The sequence below is a fragment of the Hippopotamus amphibius genome, chromosome X (genome assembly GCF_030028045.1).
Source record: "Hippopotamus amphibius kiboko isolate mHipAmp2 chromosome X, mHipAmp2.hap2, whole genome shotgun sequence".
Taxonomy (NCBI): domain Eukaryota; kingdom Metazoa; phylum Chordata; class Mammalia; order Artiodactyla; family Hippopotamidae; genus Hippopotamus; species Hippopotamus amphibius.
The window spans coordinates 94,174,419-94,193,854 of record NC_080203.1 but is presented as its reverse complement, the minus strand read 5'-3'; the positions used below and the strand labels follow the sequence as shown (position 1 = coordinate 94,193,854).

Here is a 19,436-nt window from a genome sequence, read left to right as displayed (position 1 = left end):
GTTCACTGCAGCCTGAGCTTCGCCCAGTTACCTCTAGGCTCGGGGAGGGAAGACCTCATCCTGTTCTTTGGGAGGAGAGAGTCGTGTGGTCCTGGCTACCATAGAGGCGACGAGAGAGAGGCGGCCAGCCTGACAGCCTTCCACTACCCGCGTGACTGTATTGGTAATGTTGGGATGCACGCATATTTTGGAGCTGGAGGAGGTGTTGCACTCTGCTCTCCCATCCCAGCGCTTTGGTTCCTCCCACCCGGCAGTCTTTGGGGGAGGTTGGGTGAGCCCATTTCTGGGACGCGGGGGAGCCTCGCTTGGCACCTCTGGCGATGGGCGGAGCCCGGGCCTGGGAGAGGAACCCGGTCCTGCAGCACCCAGACTGGGAGAGGAGGGTTGGTGAGAGTTTTGGTGATATTGCCATTTATCCCTTCCACCGCAGGGTCTGTCGCCCAGCTCCTAGTGTAGGTGGGGGTCCAGATGAGTACTTGCTGGGGGGAGGCGCTTGGTTACAAGATCCAGATTCAGTCCTCATCTGAGCTGTTTTTCAGTCTGTCTGTCTTTCCCTAGGTCTTTCTGCTACCCGCCATGCCGCTGCCCGTTGCGTTGCAGACCCGCTTGGCCAAGAGAGGCATCCTCAAACATCTGGAGCCCGGTGAGAGAGCTAAGAGCAGATAGGCCTACCATGTGCCAGGCTTGACAGGCACTTTGTTGTTGATACTGCTGCTTGATCCCTAGCACGGGTCAACTGCGCACCAAGCAGTGGGGTGGAAGGCATTTCATTGTTAACAACAATACGTATTCCTGACACCCATTCCTACTGTATGAGGAGGGGGGGTGGGGGCGGAGAATAGACATTTTGTCCTTAATACTGACAGCTGATGCGTATTTTGGTGTCTTCTGTATCCAAAGTTTAATTCATCAATCAATCCCGGGAAGTGGTTACAAAGTATCTAATAGTAAGACTAGTAACATTAAGATGATACCTGCTACATTCTCCTGTGGGCCAAGTTCAATGACAGGATACTGATACTTTGTTATTTACCATACTAGTAGGTAACATTATTTCAGACCTACTGTGGAGCCAGGCACTATGCTGGTGATATATACCTTAGTTTTCACCATATCAATAGCTGAGGTATTTTGGGTCTACCTAAGTGCCTGTCACACACATTATGGTTAACAGTATATAAAATAATGATAGGCTCTATCATTTAGGCCTACTGTGCTGCTGTTGCTAGTATTTATACCTTACTGTCAATAACAGTAAAAGCTGGCATTTATTTTGGGCTAAGGTGTGCCAGGTACTGGAAAACTCATCGTATTTTCACTTTATTGATAAGTGACATCTATTACAAGCCTGTTGTGTGCCAAGCATAGATCTTTGGTTAATAATACTGATAATGATCATTGATATGATATTTTCAGGCTATTGGTACCAGGCCCTGTGCTGATTGTATATATCTTACTAACAATACTGATGATGATAGCCGACATCTATTTTGGGCCTATTGTGTGACAGGCAGTATGCTCCTGCTGACATATATGTTTCATTGTTTGCTATATCCATAGATGAAATCTGTGATAGGCCTGTTGAGGTCCAGGTATTACCCACTTTTTTTATTCTGTTGATAGTAACTGCCAACTGTTGCGGGCCTCAGGAACAGAATAGATTCAGAGAAGTGTTTGGATAAATTCCTTGCTGTCCAAACTTGCTACTCAATATACAGGAATCAGAAACCCCATATTTGCCAAGCTTGGGAGCTGAATAGATTTGGAGATATTTTTAGATAAACTCCTTACTGGTTTTTTTTTTCAGATCTTTATTGGAGTATAATAACTTTACAATGTCGTGTTAGTTTCTGCTGTACAACAAAGTGAATCAGCTATAACTCCTTACTGTTGAAACTCAAATTTTATCCAAATAGAGTTGGATAGTGTCGTGTCACATACTGTCTGAACTCAGGAACTGAATAAATATGGATACATTTTTTTAATGAATCCCTATCTAGAGTCTGAAACCAGATACGTTTAGGTAACAGTATGTCATATCTGAACCCAGAAACAGAACAGATTTGCGTAAATTTTTTGCTAAATCCTGATATTCAGATACTTGGGTTTAGAATATGAGCAATATTTGCTCGGGCACTTGAGACCTGGTGTGTCTCTCCAGGCCCTGACTGCAGGATGGGAATCCCCCTGGTCCTTACTGCTGTCCTCCTTCCTTCCTTGTCCTGACAGAACCAGAGGAAGAGATCATTGCCGAGGACTATGACGATGATCCCGTGGACTACGAGGCTACCCGGTTGGAGGGCCTGCCACCAAGCTGGTACAAGGTGTTTGACCCTTCCTGGTGAGTCTGGGGACCTGGTGGAGGGTGGGGAGGAAGAGCTGACTTCTGACTTCACCCTTCCTGTGCTATCCCTGGCTTGGGGTAAATGGGGACCACAGGGGAAGAGATCTGGGGATCCTCCCCATGGGGTCCTGGCATGGGGCAGGTATAGGCAGAGACTGGGGAAACAGGAGTTGAGGCTACAAGGAGAGGACATCTGTGCTGATATTCCTTCCCTCCCTCCCTCCCTCCCACCATCCTGCAGCGGGCTCCCTTACTACTGGAATGTGGACACAGATCTCGTGTCCTGGCTCTCCCCACATGACCCCAACTCTGTCGTTAGCAAATCTGCCAAGAAGCTCAGGAGCAGTAACGCAGGTGAGTTGGCAGATACAAGGGTGCCTTGAATGCTTCTAGCAGTTCTCCAAGAGGGGTCAGGTAAAAGACCAGGACAGGTAAGACCGACAGACCCAGCCCCAGGCAAGGGAGGCTGTTGAAGGCAGAGGCTGCTGGGTCCTGAGGTGGGACGAGGAAGGTCACAAGGCTTTCGTGTCCCCAGATGCTGAGGAGAAGTTGGATCGGAACCATGAGAAATCAGACCGGGGCCACGAAAAATCGGACCGAGGTCACGAGAAGTCAGAACGCAGTCATGAGAAATCAGAACGGAGCCACGAGAAGTCTGACAGAGACCGGGAGCGTGGCTATGACAAGGTGGACAGAGAGAGAGAGAGGGACAGGGATCGGGACCGGGACCGTGGGTATGACAAGGTGGACCGGGAAGAAGGCAAAGAACGACGCCACCATCGCCGGGAGGAGCTGGCTCCCTACCCCAAGAGCAAGAAGGGTAAGCTGGGGTGAGGCAAGGGGGGCACCAGGGGTGCACAATATAAGGAAACCCTCTCTTGGCTTCACACGAGTGCCTGAGCCTGGGGCCTGGCCGCCTTGGGCTCCATTTCTTCCGGGGATGGGAGAGCTCGGTGATCCCGGACTCCTTGTACCCCTGTCAAAGACCCCACTTTGCCACCTACTTCTGCAGCGGCAAGCCGAAAGGATGAAGAATTAGATCCTATGGACCCCAGCTCGTACTCAGACGCACCCCGGTAAGTGACCACCCCTGAAGAGCCCTTCCTTTTTCCTTGTGACTCACTGCACCGCTGACTGTTGCTTTCTTCCTCACCATCTCCTTTCCCCTTTGTCAGTTGTGTGTGTGGGGGCGGCGCCTACCACATTACACATATTACACATTCCCGCCCCTGACCCTCTGTCACCCCCAGGGGCACGTGGTCAACGGGACTCCCCAAGCGGAATGAGGCCAAGACGGGTGCAGACACGACAGCAGCCGGGCCCCTCTTCCAGCAGCGCCCTTACCCATCCCCAGGGGCTGTGCTCCGGGCCAATGCCGAGGCCTCCCGAACCAAGCAGCAGGACTGAACCTCCCCCCCTCGCCCCGCCCCCTGGGGTTTTTAATAAACGTTTTCAGTGGATCATGCCTGTGAAACCTGAGTGCTTCCTTCTCTCACACTTTTGAGACTTCCCAACCCAAGCCAGCAAGATGCAAAACACGTTTTATTTACAAAAACTCACCTAAGAAATAGTGTAGAGGTAGCAGGGACATGGGGGTGGCAAGGGCTGGAGGCCGAGGTGGCTGGGTCCCGTCTGGGCACTCATTACCAGAGCTTAGTCATGTCAGCCCTGCGTGGGAGAGGGGGTGGCGGCGACAGGGGGGTTGGTGTCTACCTCCCCCCACCACTAATACTGATCAGAGCGTTTGGTCCTGGCTGGACCAGGGCAAGAAGGGAGAGCGAGGCCAGGCCAGCGTCTTCAATCCCAGCAGCTAGGAACCCTTCACCTTGGTGAGCAACCTGTGGTGGGAACGGGGAGGAAAGAAAAACACAGAAAGCTGGGGTGGGCTGGCAGGCGGATGTCTGGAGCAAGCGAGGGTGACTAGTGAGGCTGGTAGTCCCCTGGGTTAGTAACAGCCCATGCCGAGAGAGCGGGTCCCTTGGGTCAGAAAGCTACACGTGGACTAAATAAATACAACATCTTTATTTGGCATTGGGTATCCTGACATTTGTTCATTACAGTTCCTTAGAAAACAAACCAAAAAATCAGAACAAATTAATCAAAAATAAAGATCCAACGGCCCTATGTACATATAGCAAAGACAGCCCAGGCATCTCCCATGTGCAAGCACGCACACGCGTGCACGCACACACACACACATACACACACACACAACCAACCACATACACCCTGGGAGACAGTTAAGGGGTTAATAAGCTCTGGGGAGTGCAGGGGGCAGGTTCCACATTTCAGCAATTTAAAGACACCCCTCCCCATGAAGTAAGGGTGCCTCATACAGCTAGTGGGGTATCACGAGTGTGGTTGGCAGCTTTATTTTTCCTCTCAGGATGTCTCAGAAAATAACCCTGCATCCAGCAACTAACAGTGTCTTAGATTCCATGAGATTAGGCCACTTCAAGGACCTCCCTTCTCCATTTTTCCCACATCCTGGATCATTCATCTGATTACACTACAATCCCCCAAACCACTAACAGACAAATGGCCCCTACTGCACCCTCCCCCTGAATGGGCTGATGCAAAAATCGCAGCTCTTGCCCCCCCACCTTCCTCTCTCCCTGGGTGCTCACAAGAGGCCCATTTTCAAGTCCCTGTGTTAGGGAAGCTGCCCCAAGGCCACAAAAAGAGCTGCTAACTGATCCAGTGTGGTTGTCAGGGAGGAGAGACGGCCTCACGCTATGGGAATTGGAACCCCACAGGCATCAGTCATCATTAAAGAGCTGTAGGATTTTTGTCCAATTTGTCCCTACAAAGCTGGAGGGATTGCTGGGAGGGACTCTCCCAGGCATGAGAGACAGGACACCTCTGGCTGAGGGGGCAGACAAAAAAAAGCCTCAAGTGACAATACCCCCAACCCAGTCCCCAAAGGGGTTAGACTGGGACAGAGGAGGCAGCTCTAAAAACCCCTGGCTACAAGGAAGGGTTTATGTAATGCCCTGCCCTAGTCCCACACCCTTCTGGAAGTCTCAACAACCTGGAAGAAAAGACCCTTCCAACCCCAGAGGAGCCAGGCCCCAGTGGCAGCTTGGGTCCTGCAGATGCCCAACACCCTCCACCCAGCGTCCCTCCCTGTCTCCCCCCACCGCCACCGCCAGCCCTCACTTCACCAGCACTGACTTTGGCAGAAAGGGCTCCGTGCTGAGGTCTCCACGGTGGGAAGACAGCTGCGGTGGCGGCGGCTGCCCCGGAGGCTGCTGGTGAGTGCAGGGCCCAGAGGTGGAGGCAGAGGTGGAAGTTATGGCTTTGGCTGCACCTCGGGGAAGGCTGTAGAGGTAGACGGCACCGATGACCAGCCCAGCGCCAAGGGCAAACAACGGGTCCACGTGGAAGCCAAAGAGGCGGATGGAGGCAACAGTGGACAGCACAATGGACAAGGAGGTGGCAAAGCCCTTGAGGATATTGTCGGCGTACTTGACGACAACAGCCACCAGTAACCCACCAAAGGCCTGGTTGAGCACCACGCCCCAGACAGCGGGCGTGTACCCGAAAAAGAAGCCACGGCGGGCTACAGCAGTGCCCTCGGCCCACCAGAGCCCCACCAGGCCCAGTGCCGTGCCGAAGAGGCCCAGCTGCAGGTTGCGCAGCCACACAGAGCCTGAGCTGCCTTTGAGGATCTTCTCAAAGTAGACACCTGCAAAGCCCGAGGAGAGACAGGATGCCACGACGGCCGCTAGGCCCGCCCCAGGGTTCTGATCCAGTGGTCGTGGGCCCCCGCCGCCGGCTTGCTGTGCCTGGACAATGGCGACTCCAGTGAAGAGGAGCAGCAGGGAGGCCCACTGCAGCCGGGAAAGGCTGCGGTTCAGCATAAGCACGGAGAACAGTGCTGTGGTCAGGATCTTCAGCTGGTACGTCACCTGTGAGTGGCATGTGGAAGACACTGAGGGCTGCTCCCAACCCCCAACATGTGCATGTGGGGGACAGCACCCACTGTGGGCCCCCAGGCACAATGGAGGGACAGGGTGGGGTAGGTGACCATAAAAACAGCAAAAACATCCAGCCACTGGCCATTGACTGAGATGCGGCTAAATAGCTCTGAGGTGCCTCCCAGAAAGTACACAGGAGGATGGCTGGATGGCTGTGCAAGGATGTCCCGAGCCACAGCCAAGTACACATCCCAACCCCATGTCCTAGCTGTGTACAAGGGACAAAGCGCTTGCCCTGTCTGAGCCCTAACATAATCATCTGTAAATACAACTGATGTATGTGAAGCACCTCACACAGCAGGTAATGAATGAATGGTAAACATCCTGATGAGGGCGGTCTTGATAAATATGTGTTGATACAAATGAATCGGCCGTGAAATAACGTCAGTAAACATTTACACAGAGCTTACTACGTGCCGGTTGTGGCTCTAAGCACTTCACATGAATTTGTTTAATCTTCACATATGAAGTGTGCTACTGTAATGTCCAATTTAAAGATGAGACAGAGAGGTTAAGTGACTTGCCCAATATCACAGAGCTGGAAAGTAGCAGAGCTGAGATTTGAACCCAGGCAGCCTGGCCCCAGAACCCAGGCTCTTTAACCATCTTAAAAGGTTGCTTGTAAATAGCCTAAAGCTTATCCATCACCAGCCAAGGGCTCTTCCCAGATGTTATTTATTTTAATCATCCCAGCATCCTAGTGAGTAGCTACTATTACCACTTCCATTCCCAGTTCTCACAGATGAGGAAACCAAGGTTGAGGAAGATCCAAGGACATTCTGAAGGAAACAGCCCCTGCTCTCTGCAGCCCTTCCTCCCTAACATCCTATATCCCCCACCCCAGCCAGTTCCTGGGCTTGGGGCTCACCTGGAAAGTGGCAGCTGGCAGGTTGGAGATGGCAACATACTGGAGGTTATTCTGCAAGGTGTAGATGAGAGAGGGCACTGCGAGCTTGAGTGTGTCCACATACTGCACCAGGACAGCCTCGTGGAGGAAAAGAACCAGGTGCTTCACGTTACCTAGGCGGAGGGAGGAGAGCCTTTTTTAGCACTGACTACCAAAGATGGGGATCCTCTAAAGAACAGGACTGGGCTTGATCCTGTGTCTCTCCACCACACTCTGACTCCCTGAGGCCTAGAATGAGGTCTGCGCTCTCAATTTCTCTACAGTACAACTATGTCTCCAGCAAGCCTTTCGGATGCTCAGTTTGAGAATCACAGACCATATTTCACTCATCTTAGAGCCCACCTCCCCAGCACAAAGCCCCAGGGCAAGCACTCAGTACAGTTCGCACAATGAAATAATCAGAACTAACTAGGAGCTTGTGAAGTAGAACCTCTAGGAGTGTGTGTGGAAGGCTGTTTACCAGAGGGAAAGTTTTAGACTCAACTTTTAGACTTTTCCTGGTTCCTTCCTAGCCTGAGAGCTGCCTGAGGGCAGAGGCCATCTTCCACTTGGCCGCCTCTTTGTCAGCCCCACCCCCTACCCACACCAAGCATCTGCCCCTGTCATGTGGAAGAATGCAGGCTTGACTATAAAGCAGAAAGCCTGGTTGGGACCTGCTCCAATCAATAAATGAGAATACTTTCCTATATGAGACCTTTGCAAATCTCACCCTGCTTTTTTGCAGTTCATCTTTTAAGGCTCAGCTGAGTGTCCCTCCTCAGGCAAAACCTCACAACCACTGCACAAGGTTATCTCGGGAACTCCTGCCTATGCTCATTCACAAAACCCTGCCCTCGCCCTTCACAGCATTAATCCCAAGAGTAATTATCCATCTCTAACCCTTTACCCAAATTCCCTGGGCCCAGGGGTTTGGGTGTTCAAAAATGTCCAGGTGTTAGGAAGGTAACATGGTATTATGCTATATATTTCACATAATACCTACTACACATATAGGGCTGCACACCATAATCAAGCACATTCATATTTCTGCAGGGACTCGTGGACACACTCACACTAAATGAGAAAAACTAAAAAAAAATTGGGGAGGGGGGTGTTGAAATTGTAGGTAAGAGATGAAAGTTTGTGATTAACCTGTGGCTATTTGTTCCTCCCCATCTAAACTATCAGCCCCTTGAGGGCAGGATGAGCTCTGCATCGCTCACATGTCCATCTCCACAGCCAGAACAGGGCCGCCACACAGTGTTCACTTGAACCTTCTCAGAATCAATCAAGAATAGAGCAGCTGAGTTCCTAAACTGCTGCCTCCCAGGGCCCTGGAGCTAATGAGTGGGTGAGAACGTTTTCTTCAGTGTAAATACTGAGGGCACAGCCGCATGTGAGGCCTTCACAGAGAAATGATTGGGCAACATTTTAAAGAAGGCCTTTGGCGAGGTGCTTAAATTAGTAAATAAATCCAACTTATAGGAAATATAGAGCACAGAAGAACATGTTAAATGAGACCACTGGGAGGCATTCGGCAAAATCCAGGCTACCCAAAGTCTACAAGACAAACAAGCTAATTTCTTCAAGAAATTAAGTGCAGAGAGAAAGAAGAGTTGGAGGGGACCCTAGAGGTTAGCAGACCTAGAAGACACCAAGCAACTACAAAGCACCGACTTTATATAAACCTGATTCAAAAAAAAATTTTTTTAACTTTTATGACATTTGAGAAATCATTACAAATTTGAACACTGCCTGGATATTTGATTATTTTATTAACTTTAAAAATTATTATTTTTTAAAGACAAATATTGTATGCTAACTCACATATACGGAATCTAAAAATGGTACTGATGAACTCAGTGACAAGAACAAGGACGCAGATACAGAGAATGGACTGGAGAACTCGAGGTTTGGGAGGGGGCAGGGGGTGAAGGGGAAGCTGAGACGAAGCGAGAGAGTAGCATAGACATATATATACTACCAACTGTAAAATAGATAGTCAGTGGGAAGTTGTTGTATAACAAAGGGAGGCCAACTCGAGGATGGAAGATGCCTTAGAGGACTGGGGCGGGGAGGGTGGGGGGGACTCGAGGAGGGGGGCAGTCAAGGAAGGGAGGGAATACGGGGATATGTGTATAAAAACAGATGATTGAACTTGGTGTACCCCCCAAAAAATAATAAATAAATAAATAAAATTATTATTCTTTTGATGTATGATTTCTAGATATTGCAATTATTTTTTTTAATGTACCAGAATATTTACTCAAGATAATAAGAGGGAATTTACTTCAAAATACTACTTCATGTGGGACATACTTCAATATAATAAGGTGCGGGAATAGGTACACAGACACACAGATTGGTAGTAACTGGATAATCACTGATGCTGTTTAATGGCAGAGGGGCCATCAGTTGATAATTGTTGAATCTGGGTGATGGATATTTTATTATTTTCTCTGATTTTGTGTTTGAAATTCTCCATAGTGAAAAGTTAGAGAGAAATCAATAAATCATCATGTAAGGGTCACCTGCTACCTTATGGGCACAGACTGTCTCACTCCTTCAGTGTTTACTGGCCAGCTCCTGGGGAGTTAGGGGTATAAAAATGTGGATGCAGCTACTCATAGCTGAAGGTACAAGGCAGCCAAGCTGCGCTTACACAGTCCCCAGGCATTTTCATAGACACAGAGATACTCCACCAACAAACCCTCCATGTGGGTGCACGTACACGTACACACACACACACACACACACACACACACAGTGCCACCCACCGACTCCAATGCAGCCCCCCTCCCTGGCTCATACCCCTCTTCTGTGCGAAGAGCAGCAGCAGGCAAGTGAGACCTTTGAGCACTTCGGCCATGACCACAGCAGTGGTGGCAAAGAAGCGGTCCCCAGGCAATGTGCGGGCGTAGCGGATGCTGAGGATGAGGGAGGCATTCTGGACCACCAGCACAGCTAGGGATATGTATTTGAGGCGCCTGTGAGCTGTGGAGAATGGAAGGAGCAAGGGGGAAGAAGGGGTCAAAAGCTGGTGCAGCATAACCACACTACCACCCTCCCCTCTCCTTTCTCAACCAGGATCCTCCTAGCCACTGCTACTTCCTCCTTCTGCCTGCCTGTTCTGATCCAATGTGGGTCTGATCCCTGCCAGCTTCCACTGCCTCAGCCATAGGCAGGAAGAGCCAGAATGGGAGAAGTGGGCCTCGCCCTGTCCAGCCCATACCTGGAATCCTTGCTGAGGTGTCAGGACATGGGTGGGGCAGGTCCTAGACACCCACCTTGGTCTTCTCTCTCCCTCCCCTAAGTGAGAAGCACCCTGCCCTGGGCAGAATACCAGCTGCATCCTTGACATTTATTGAGTGCTTATTGCGTGCCTATCACTGGGATACGGCTCACCTCAACGGACCCCTACATGGCTCTGATCTCTGAAGGAACTATCAGTATTCCCATTTTATGGATGAACAAACCAAAGATTTATATGAAATGATGGTTCTATTTAATGAAGGACTGTCTCATGTGAAAAATGATACCCTAATACAAGGAATGAGATCACTGTATAAGGCATGTCCATCCGCTAAGGAACTGTCTTTCTCTCATCTAAATTATTCCATTCCCTCACACTCAGAATGGTCTCTCCAACCCCTCCTTCCTATGGTGAGTGATTCCTCCCTGACCCAGAATGGTCTAACAAATATAAGAAATGACTCCCTCACTGTCCAAAGGACTGAACCCCATAGAGTAAATGGTTACTCCACTAAGAATGGTCTGGGTCCCTTAACGACATAAGGAAACATTTCCCTATACACCAATCATCCTCCCACCACCACATACCCTTGCCTCCAGCCAAAGAATTATCCCTTGTGCTACTCACACTCACAATGAACACTCCCTGCTATAAGGAAGGGTCTGGCACCCTGAGAACGTCCTTTCTCCGCCACATAAGGAAGGACCATCCCACTGCAACATACAATGAACTACCCCATTAGGAAGGGATTCCCCAGAACGGTCTTCTCCCCATATAATGGACATCCCTATCCTCAAAATGTACTCTCTAAGTCATATAAGGAAGAACCCGCCCCACCCTAACTCACAATACCTTCTGTCCCTTTACAAGGAAGAAACCACTACCTCAGAATAGCCCCTCCCTTCTATAAGGAAGAACACTCCCGTTCTCAGAATGGTCTCTCCCTTGTATAAGGACGGACCCCCCCACTCCCTACACTTAGAATGGTCTTAGTGGTCTTAGCCTCCCCAAAAGGAAATACCCCTCTGAAACTCAGAATGGTCTCCGCTCATCATGTGCAGAAGGGACCTCCTCATCACCCTCAGAATGGTCTCTTCCCCGCCCCCAAAACACACGTCCTCCCCCCCACCCCCTACACATTGGTTGGTCCATACGGTATGCTCCCTCTCGCCTCAGTGAGGAACCTTTTTGACCCTCCAGCGATCCCTACCCCCGGCCCGCCGCCGACTGCTCAGCCACAGCCTGTCTCACCCGCACTCGCGGTCCCAGGCTCCAACGCCCCTGTGGAGACCACCCCTGGCCCGGCCGCCGCGGTGGAACCGCCAGCTCCAACCGCTGCCATGTTGGCATCTGCCTGGCCCGTCCCCTCGGCAACAGCAGGCCACTTCCGTATCCGTCACTTCCGCTTCCGGGCCTCCGGGGTGGGGGTGGAGCTAGCGAGAGGCTGACCAGAGCAGTGGCTTTCCTCGTCTGCTTCTGAATGTTAGTTTAAGGGTGGCCTCAGGATTTCCAAATTCCGTCCGGATCCGGAGACCCGGCACGCAGCCGGCTCAGACTCCCGCCTTCTTTACACAGCCTCCTTAGTCCATTCCCATTACTAAACCCGCCCTCATCTTCTTTGATCCCACTTCCCATATCACCCGCCCATTGTCTCCTCGTCTGTTGGTTCTGCTGTCCGTCTCCTATCTCTGCTCTTTATTGCAACTCTTGATGGCACCGCCCTTTCTGCATCAAAACTCCTGGGTCCTTCCGGACCCGGACCCGGACCCGGATCCAGCTGGACTGAAGTTCTTTTCCCTCCTGCCGGTGAGGCTCCCCCGCCCCCTAGAGAGACAGTGGGCATCTGGGAAGGGAGACTTTGAGGGAGCGGGACAGGTGAGGGTAAGGCAGGTAAGCGAGCAGATAAAAGCAGGGCAGTTGAGGATATACTAGTGAAAAGGCATAGGAGAGTTGAGACTGAGAAGGGAGGACAAATGAGTCACCATTGAGAATGGAGAAGTGAGAAGGGGGTAGGTAAGCCAGCAGGTGAGAGGCTTGCAGGTTAGTTGTTTTTGTTGTTGTCTTTTTGACACGCTGCCTGGCTTGCATGATCTTAGTTCCCCGACCAGGGACTGAACCCGGGCCATGGCAGTGAAAGCGCCGAGTCCTAACCACTGGTCCCCCAGGAAATTCCCTAGGTTAGTTTTTAAAAGCAGGGCAACAGAGGGTACAGCTGAGGTCAGGACAGGTGAAACTATGATAAAATAGGGCAGGGCAGTTAAGTCAAGAATTGAGGAAGTCGAGATGAGAGGGATGAGCAGGTAAGACAAGGGAGAGGTGAAAAGGTAGGGGCAAAACAGACACCTTGGACGTTATCAGAAAACAAGGAAGGACTAAGAAGATTCCTGTCAGTGCTCAACCCCCACCGTGCCTTCACCAGTGCCCAGAAAGGGCTTTTCTTCTCCCATGGGGAAGGCATTTTTTCCCTCCCCTGGGGTTGGGGGAAAGGAGTTTTTTCTGCCTCTGAGCTGGCCATGATTGATTTGGGAGTGTGTCCCAGACATCTTTAATGTCTACAGTATCTCCAAAGGAGCCCTTCTGCACATACTGGGTGCTTCATAAGAGCTGAGGTGAAAAATCAAGTTTTTCTTTGTGGTCCACCTTAAATGAACCCATAAAAGATCTTCAGGATGGCACCACAAGACTGAGGCTTCCTGTGGGCAGAGAGATCCAATCCATCTCCCTCTTGGCTCAGCACTCAGTAGATGCTCCACGAATGCCTCACCACATCTACAAATGGCCAGTCGCTTCTGATTCTATTATGTTTATTAAATAGTGGGTTTCCACACATGGCTTTTTAAATAATCCAGGCGGGGGAGAAGGAAGAGGAAGATACAGTTGGAGCTCCCCTTTCCCAATACATAAGTATTTACATTTCAGCAACTGGACAACCCTGGCTCAGAAGGAGGCAGCAAGAATCCAAAAAAGGTGGAGGGTGGGGCCCCAGGAGAACAAACAACAAGACTTATTTCCCCCACCCCATCCCCCTAAAACACCATCCACCCCATCCTAGTGGACTCTAGTAGTGTCCATCTCCCATCCCCTCCCAAATCATGAAAGTGGGGTTTCTCCTCACCAGAATAAGAGCACTTGGGATAACAGAGCAGGGTCCCCTCACAAAAAAAAAAAAAAAAAAAAAAAAGACAAAAAAACAAAACAAATAAAAACAAAAAGCCCTGGGACAACAATAGGGCTTACCTCCCCCAGAATAAACAACCCTGGGCTGAGGTAGGCAAGCAGCTTGACTGAATATGGGACCCTAGGCTAGGAGAAAGGGTCCCTTTGCTAAAATAAGAGCCGCTGGGGTATTGGAAGGAAAGCACCCTTGCCCAAGTCAGAGCATTTAAACTAAGTTTGTGTGGTGGTAGCAGGAGGTGCCAGTGTAGGGGTTACTACTCATCAGAATAAGAGCCCCGCGGGCTCAGAATGTAACTTCAACCAAATAAACACCCTTAGCAAAATGAGAAAGCAAAGAAAGACCCCCTCCAGAATAAGAGAGCATACGTTCTGGGAGGAAGGCTCCTTAGCAGGATTGGGATGGGGACTGGGCAAACTTGGCTTATGTCTTCTGACCCCTGATCCCCAATCTCTGACCCTAGTTAACACTGGATTTTTAATGACCTGTAAAACCAGATCAACAGATGTCCATCTATCCCTGTGGCATGGCCATGGGATGGCTATTCCAACTCATGGGGGCCCTGGCCAGGACTAGGGCAGTAGGGACCAGGCCAAAGGGGTGGAACCCCCTTTGGGAGTGTTGAGGGATGCATCTTCGGCTGGTATCTGCATCCAGGGGTCCAGCAGGATCTCCTCCAGTGTGGGTCGGGCAGAGGGTTTGGGGGCCAGGCACCGGCGGATTAGGGCACAACAGTCTGCAGATCAGAAGCACACAGGAAGATTAGCAGTGAGTTGGGGGTACCAGTCCCTAGGAGGGATGAAGTCTGGTGGGCTAGAGTGGGTGAGGGCCTCACCTGGGGACACATGGGCAGGGAAGTGGAGCTCAGCCTCCAGAATCTCCTGGTCTCTCTCGAAGGGAATGTCCCCACATACCATGTCATAGAGGAGGATGCCCAGTGACCAGACAGTGGCTGGGAGTGCATGGTACTGGTGACGAGAGATCCACTCTGGGGGGCTGTACACCCTTGTTCCTGCACACAAGCCACAGGTTAGACCATTCTCTGGTAATGCCCTTCTCCCACCCCAACCTCTCCAGGAAGTATGATCACTTCAATAGAATTAAGAGAACTCACTATGTGAGCAGGGTCCCCTCACCAGAACAGAAGCTCAATGGAATAAAAGTGTTTAAAAGGTACAGTAGGACCGCCTTACCAGAAAAAGACTCAGGATAATAATAGGATCCCCTCATCAGAATAAGAGCCCAGAACAAGATCAGGGCACTGTTAGAAGATGGACTTTATTAGAGGGCAAAGCTTGAAAGCCCTTAATATTAAAAATCAAGAACCTTATAAAGGTGTACTATAGATGAAGGGCTACAAGACACCCCAACACTGGAGGTCAAAGGTCAAGAGCCCAAAAAGATAAAAGGCAAAAACTCCCCCCAGAGAGATTTAGGGAAGCCTTACCATCAAAGTCAGTGTAGGGTTCATCATGAAGCAGGGCACCGGAACCAAAATCGATGAGTTTGGTACAGCCCCGACGGAGGTCCATCAGGATGTTCTCATCCTTGATGTCACGATGGACAACTCCGCGGGCATGGCAGTGCCGAACAGCTGCCACTACCTGGGCAAAGAGACAGCGGCTTCGGCCTTCACCCAATGGGCCTTGCTCTGTGATGTAGTCAAAGAGATCCTGGGCAGGCAGAGGCCGCTCAAGGACCAGCATGAAGCCCTCTGGTGTTTCAAACCAGTCAAGCAGGCGGATCACACCAGGGTGTCCACCGCCTGCACCCACCTTCCAAAGCAGTGCCACTTCCAGTGGGCATGTGACAGAGTCTGACTGTGGGGGGAAGCAGGGAGAGAAAAGAGAATACAGACATCAGGCTTGTAGCTTTGAGGCTAATTTCTCACCTGAACTTAAATCATATCTCCTCAGCCTCCTGACTGTGTGGCCTTGAGCAACCCACTTCCTTCCCTGGGCCTCAGTTCTCTCATTCTTAAGGGCTTAAACTCACATAGCCATTGGGAAGGTGATTCAAGCCAAAGGCTATGGTGGGGGGAGGGATAAATTGGGAGATTGGGATCGACATATACACACTACTATATATAGAATAGATAAATAATAAGGACCTACTGTATAGCACAGGGAACTCTACTCAGTACTCTGTAATGACCTATATGGGAAAAGAATCTTAAAAAAAAGTGGATATATGTGTATGTATAGCCGATTCACTTTGCTGTACAGCAGAAACGAACACAACACTGTGAATCAGCTATACTCCAATAAAAATTAATTTAAAAAAGCCAAAGCCTATGCACATCTGGAACGTAACAGGAGCTCAGTTCATGTTTTTCTTTTTCTTTTTTTCTTTTTGGCCATGTGGCTTGCAGAATCCTAGTTCCCCAGTCAGGGACTGAACCTGGGCCACGGCAGCAAAGGTGTCAAGTCCCAACCACTGGACCACCAGGGAATTCCCTCAATAAATGTTTGAAGAATAAACGAAAGTGGTTCTTAACAAAAGGTCTTCAGCAGAAACAACTGATAAACACTATTATTTAGTAATTTATCTGCTTTGTCCACTGACATCTCCAAAGAGGCTGGAATAGTACCTCACACACAGTATGTGATGGATAAACGTTTGTTAAATAGACAAAAGCACTTTATAGCATAGGATCTGACACAGTTAGCACTCGATAAATACTATTATTGTGTAATGGTTTGTCTGCTTTGTTCACTGCCATAGCTCAAACACTTAGAACAGTGCCTGGTAACAAGGCAGAGTTCAATACATAGTTGTTAAATAGTTGAAAGCAATTAGTAGTAAAGGACTAGTACAAAAAGAGCTCTCAATAAATGATATTTTGCCAAATGCCTAGAATTGTGCCTGGCACATTCTAGGTGCTAATACACACTTGTTAAATAGCTGAAAGTGATTAATTGCAAAGGACCTGGCACAAAGAACGCAATAGTGTCAATCACATGATATTCTGTCACTGTAACCAAGCACCTAGAACCGTGTTGAATGAAAGCACTAAGTGAGACTTGGAACACAGTTAAATTTTTATGATAAAGCAAAGTCTGAGGCATACAGTCAGTGCTCATTTATACAAGGCATACATGTTACTGGCCACAAAACCCGCCCCACTCTAGAAGCCCTGCGCAGGCACACGGACTGCCAGAAGCAGCCTTCCTGCCTGAGGTGGGGCCCTCTCCCGGCTAGTCCACTGACTTGCACAGCCGCAGACAGGTTTTCTCACGGTGATAAAAATTCCGCTACTGCGCAGGCGCACCTTCTCCTTCTGAGTCCCAGAGCCCGCCAGGGGGCGCTCCCGCTCCTAAAACTTGCCCAGACCCGCCCTGTTGTCCGTTAGCGCCCTAACGGCAGAAGAGAAGCAGCCACCGTCACCATGGCAACCAATGACCTCTGCCCCTCTTTTCTCACCGGCATGCCCTGCGGGCAGCCCCTGAGGCAATGTTTGGAGGATGAGAAAGGAGGGTGGGAGGGGAGAATCCAGGGCTTCAGGGGAACTGGGGTGAGTCAGAACTGTATGGAGGTGTGGATGTCACCGCAGGGGAGTAAACATGGGCTGGTACGAGTGTTCTCACCGTTACAGGGCCCAAGGAGTCATACAAACCATAGAAAGGCGAAATCCATCGTCACAGATGGCGTCGCCAGGTCAAAAAGGACTCCAAAGATACTCACCAAGGGGGACCAGCCCAGCACGCGATTCCGGGGGATCACTTTGATGGCCACCTGAAGAAGCGGGCTGAGGTGAGGGGGCCAGCAGATGACCCCCTGACCCCTCCCAGTCTGGACCCTCACCTTAGTCTTTCCGGTCCCAACCACTCCACACCACAACCCCAAATGAACTGGAGCTTCTCCCCTGCCTTCCAAGTCTCCAAAAACCAAGTACACCTCTCCCACCACCTTTGGCCCTGGGCTCTCCCTTCTCAAGGCTTCAGGATCCCTCGCTCCAGGTGCCGAGTTCTGAATTTCCTAACACCCCAAGCCCTCGATCTTCCCATCCAGCCCCAGGACACCCCAACGCGGGGGGGGGGGTCCTGGTCCTCACGGCTCCATCCTGGACACCTGCCTCCAAAAATCTCAGCTCTAGGTCCCCACCTTCCCACATATATACATCTCCCCTGGATCGCAAGGTCTAGAGTCCTCACGACCCCCCACTGCCCAGTCTCACTCCCTGAACCTCCAGAATCCTTGCCCTGAAACCCCCCCTTCCTCTACATACCCACCTGGACCGCTTCCCCCCACCCCCACCCCCACCCCCCACACACAGGCGCGCACGCGCGCGCGCCCTCAGACACCCTCAGCAACCCGGATCCGGCCCTCATGACCCTACCAGTCGCACATTGTAGGCTCATTCCCTGGTCAATAAGCATCCCAGCCCTGGGGCTCCCGCCGCTGCCACACACACACCTGGCCCTCCCAAGACCCTCGTGGTGGATACCTGGAGTCGGTCTGTGACGCGATGTCCTGCGAAGACGGTGCCAAAGCCCCCCTTACCCAGGAGGGGGCCGAGTCGGTACTCGGCCTCGAACGCTTCCCGATCCTTGCCTCCTGCGCAGGCGGAGGCGAGGAAGTCAGGGAGGCGGCGTGCTGAGGCCGGCCGCGACCCTCTTCCCCTCCCCCCGCGCCGCCCTCAACCACTTCAGCCCGCCCGGCCTGGTCGCGGTAGGGGAGCCTCTCTCACCTGGCGGCGGCGTGGGGGTCATGGGGGCCACGGGGAGCCCCTGCAGAGGCTTAGTCAACATGGAGGAGGAGCTGCGCAGATTGAGCCCGCTGAGCCCGCAAGGCGTGGACGCCCGGGGCAGCGAGGCCGGGGAACCAGGACTGGGGGGCGCCAGGGTGGAAGGTAAGGAAACTGGTGGCCCAGAAGAGCCGGCAAATAGCTCAACGTTAAGATTCGCCGCGCGCGCCAGCCCCGACGCTACTGAGACAGGGCACGCGCCTCCCGAGAGAGTCGCCCCGGGCGACGGCCCCGCCCACTTGGCTTTGATCAATCCGGACGCAGCACCTGCTGTACCCCAGCCAATCGGAGTTAGTCCTTATTTGCATACCACCCTCAGCGTTTCAAGTACCCCCTTATGCAAATACAGGCCCGGATCTTCCGCGGGGGCGGGGCCTGCATGCAAATGAAGGGGGCTTGCGCGAAGAGGAAACTGGTTTTGGGAATCCCTTTTGCAGCAACCGCGTTTGTTTTGGTTGTTGCGCGGGGTTGTTTTTATGTATGTGTCTGTATGTGCATATATAACTTAAATAACTGCACCGCCTCCTTTCCTAGGAAGTTGGTTGGCCGCCGCTGCCTCGAGATTAGCGCGGAGATAACGCCAGGCCTTCTAAGGCTTCTAAGAATCCCGGCCTGTGGGTATCCAAGACCCTGTCTCTGGAAAGGTGCTCCTCAAACCAGGACTGGAGCCTTCTAGGCGACCGGCGGCCTCCGCCCGGAAACTGAAGCAGGGATCCTGGAAGAACCTGTTCAGCCGTCAGGGAGGGCTAACCTTCTTGACAACCACCGCAGAGGAAGCACTGGTCAAAGGCAGCGTTCCCACGCCCAGAGGCCACGGCCTGTGGGGTGTTTGTGGAGCCCTTAACGTAGACAGACCTGGCTAGACCTGGCCATGAGCCCAGTCAGCAGGTCTAGAATCTGCAATGGCAGGGGGTGGGGTGTGGTTCTTGGGAGTGGGAGCAAGCCAGAGTGGCTGGTAGCTTGGGGGTGTGCTTCCGGATGAGAGACAGGGACCACGACAGCTCAGAGGTGGTAAAATACCCTCAGTCACAAATTTGGGGAAAAAAGGCCT

At 51.4% G+C, this 19,436-nt stretch overlaps 3 protein-coding genes across 7 annotated transcripts; 1 reads left to right on the top strand and 2 right to left on the bottom strand.

Moving 5' to 3' along the window:
- The first annotated feature begins 14 nt into the window (after nucleotides 1–14).
- On the top strand, nucleotides 15–3,809 carry PQBP1 (polyglutamine binding protein 1). Of its 2 annotated transcripts, none has more exons than XM_057718689.1 (7): nucleotides 15–163; nucleotides 559–643; nucleotides 2,230–2,341; nucleotides 2,586–2,698; nucleotides 2,880–3,164; nucleotides 3,357–3,420; nucleotides 3,595–3,809. In XM_057718689.1, exons 2-7 carry the CDS (start codon nucleotides 577–579, stop codon nucleotides 3,749–3,751), a joined length of 798 nt encoding a protein of 265 aa, XP_057574672.1. In that variant the 5' UTR covers nucleotides 15–163; nucleotides 559–576; the 3' UTR covers nucleotides 3,752–3,809. The 2 variants fall into 2 exon arrangements, with proteins under 2 accessions (XP_057574672.1, XP_057574671.1); XM_057718688.1 differs by lacking the exon at nucleotides 15–163 and adding an exon at nucleotides 327–452.
- Nucleotides 3,810–3,868: 59 nt separating this feature from the next.
- On the bottom strand, nucleotides 3,869–11,853 carry SLC35A2 (solute carrier family 35 member A2). Of its 4 annotated transcripts, none has more exons than XM_057719277.1 (5): nucleotides 11,715–11,853; nucleotides 10,022–10,204; nucleotides 7,193–7,344; nucleotides 5,519–6,255; nucleotides 3,869–4,182 (listed from the first exon to the last, which is right to left on the bottom strand). In XM_057719277.1, the coding sequence occupies exons 1-5, from the start codon at nucleotides 11,803–11,805 to the stop codon at nucleotides 4,155–4,157; spliced, it is 1,191 nt and encodes a 396-aa protein (XP_057575260.1). In that variant the 5' UTR covers nucleotides 11,806–11,853; the 3' UTR covers nucleotides 3,869–4,154. The 4 variants fall into 4 exon arrangements, with proteins under 4 accessions (XP_057575260.1, XP_057575261.1, XP_057575263.1 ...); XM_057719280.1 differs by having other exon boundaries at nucleotides 3,890–4,182; nucleotides 5,519–5,665; XM_057719278.1 differs by lacking the exon at nucleotides 10,022–10,204 and having other exon boundaries at nucleotides 11,715–11,840.
- A 1,397-nt stretch (nucleotides 11,854–13,250) lies between these two features.
- PIM2 (Pim-2 proto-oncogene, serine/threonine kinase) lies at nucleotides 13,251–18,674 on the bottom strand. The gene is made up of 6 exons (XM_057718255.1): nucleotides 18,329–18,674; nucleotides 18,086–18,195; nucleotides 17,323–17,373; nucleotides 15,086–15,458; nucleotides 14,474–14,650; nucleotides 13,251–14,374 (listed from the first exon to the last, which is right to left on the bottom strand). The coding sequence occupies exons 1-6, from the start codon at nucleotides 18,387–18,389 to the stop codon at nucleotides 14,211–14,213; spliced, it is 936 nt and encodes a 311-aa protein (XP_057574238.1). The 5' UTR covers nucleotides 18,390–18,674; the 3' UTR covers nucleotides 13,251–14,210.
- Between the last annotated feature and the right edge of the window lie 762 nt (nucleotides 18,675–19,436).

Excerpts from the sequence above, each read along its gene's own strand:
- SLC35A2 (XM_057719277.1), bottom strand. The coding sequence starts at position 11,805 with ATGGCAGCGGTTGGAGCTGGCGGTTCCACCGCGGCGGCCGGGCCAGGG. Across the intron at positions 10,205-11,714 it reads GCCTGGGACCGCGAGTGCGG|CTCACAGGCGCCTCAAATAC; the intron begins GTGAGACAGGCT and ends CATTCTCCACAG. Across the intron at positions 4,183-5,518 it reads ACGGAGCCCTTTCTGCCAAA|GTTGCTCACCAAGGTGAAGG; the intron begins GTCAGTGCTGGT and ends TTCCCACCACAG.
- PQBP1 (XM_057718689.1), top strand. The coding sequence starts at position 577 with ATGCCGCTGCCCGTTGCGTTGCAGACCCGCTTGGCCAAGAGAGGCATC. Across the intron at positions 2,699-2,879 it reads GCTCAGGAGCAGTAACGCAG|ATGCTGAGGAGAAGTTGGAT; the intron begins GTGAGTTGGCAG and ends TCGTGTCCCCAG. Across the intron at positions 3,421-3,594 it reads TCGTACTCAGACGCACCCCG|GGGCACGTGGTCAACGGGAC; the intron begins GTAAGTGACCAC and ends TGTCACCCCCAG.
- PIM2 (XM_057718255.1), bottom strand. The coding sequence starts at position 18,389 with ATGTTGACTAAGCCTCTGCAGGGGCTCCCCGTGGCCCCCATGACCCCC. Across the intron at positions 15,459-17,322 it reads TGCTGGGCTGGTCCCCCTTG|TCAGACTCTGTCACATGCCC; the intron begins GTGAGTATCTTT and ends TTCCCCCCACAG. Across the intron at positions 14,651-15,085 it reads ACCCTACACTGACTTTGATG|GAACAAGGGTGTACAGCCCC; the intron begins GTAAGGCTTCCC and ends GCTTGTGTGCAG.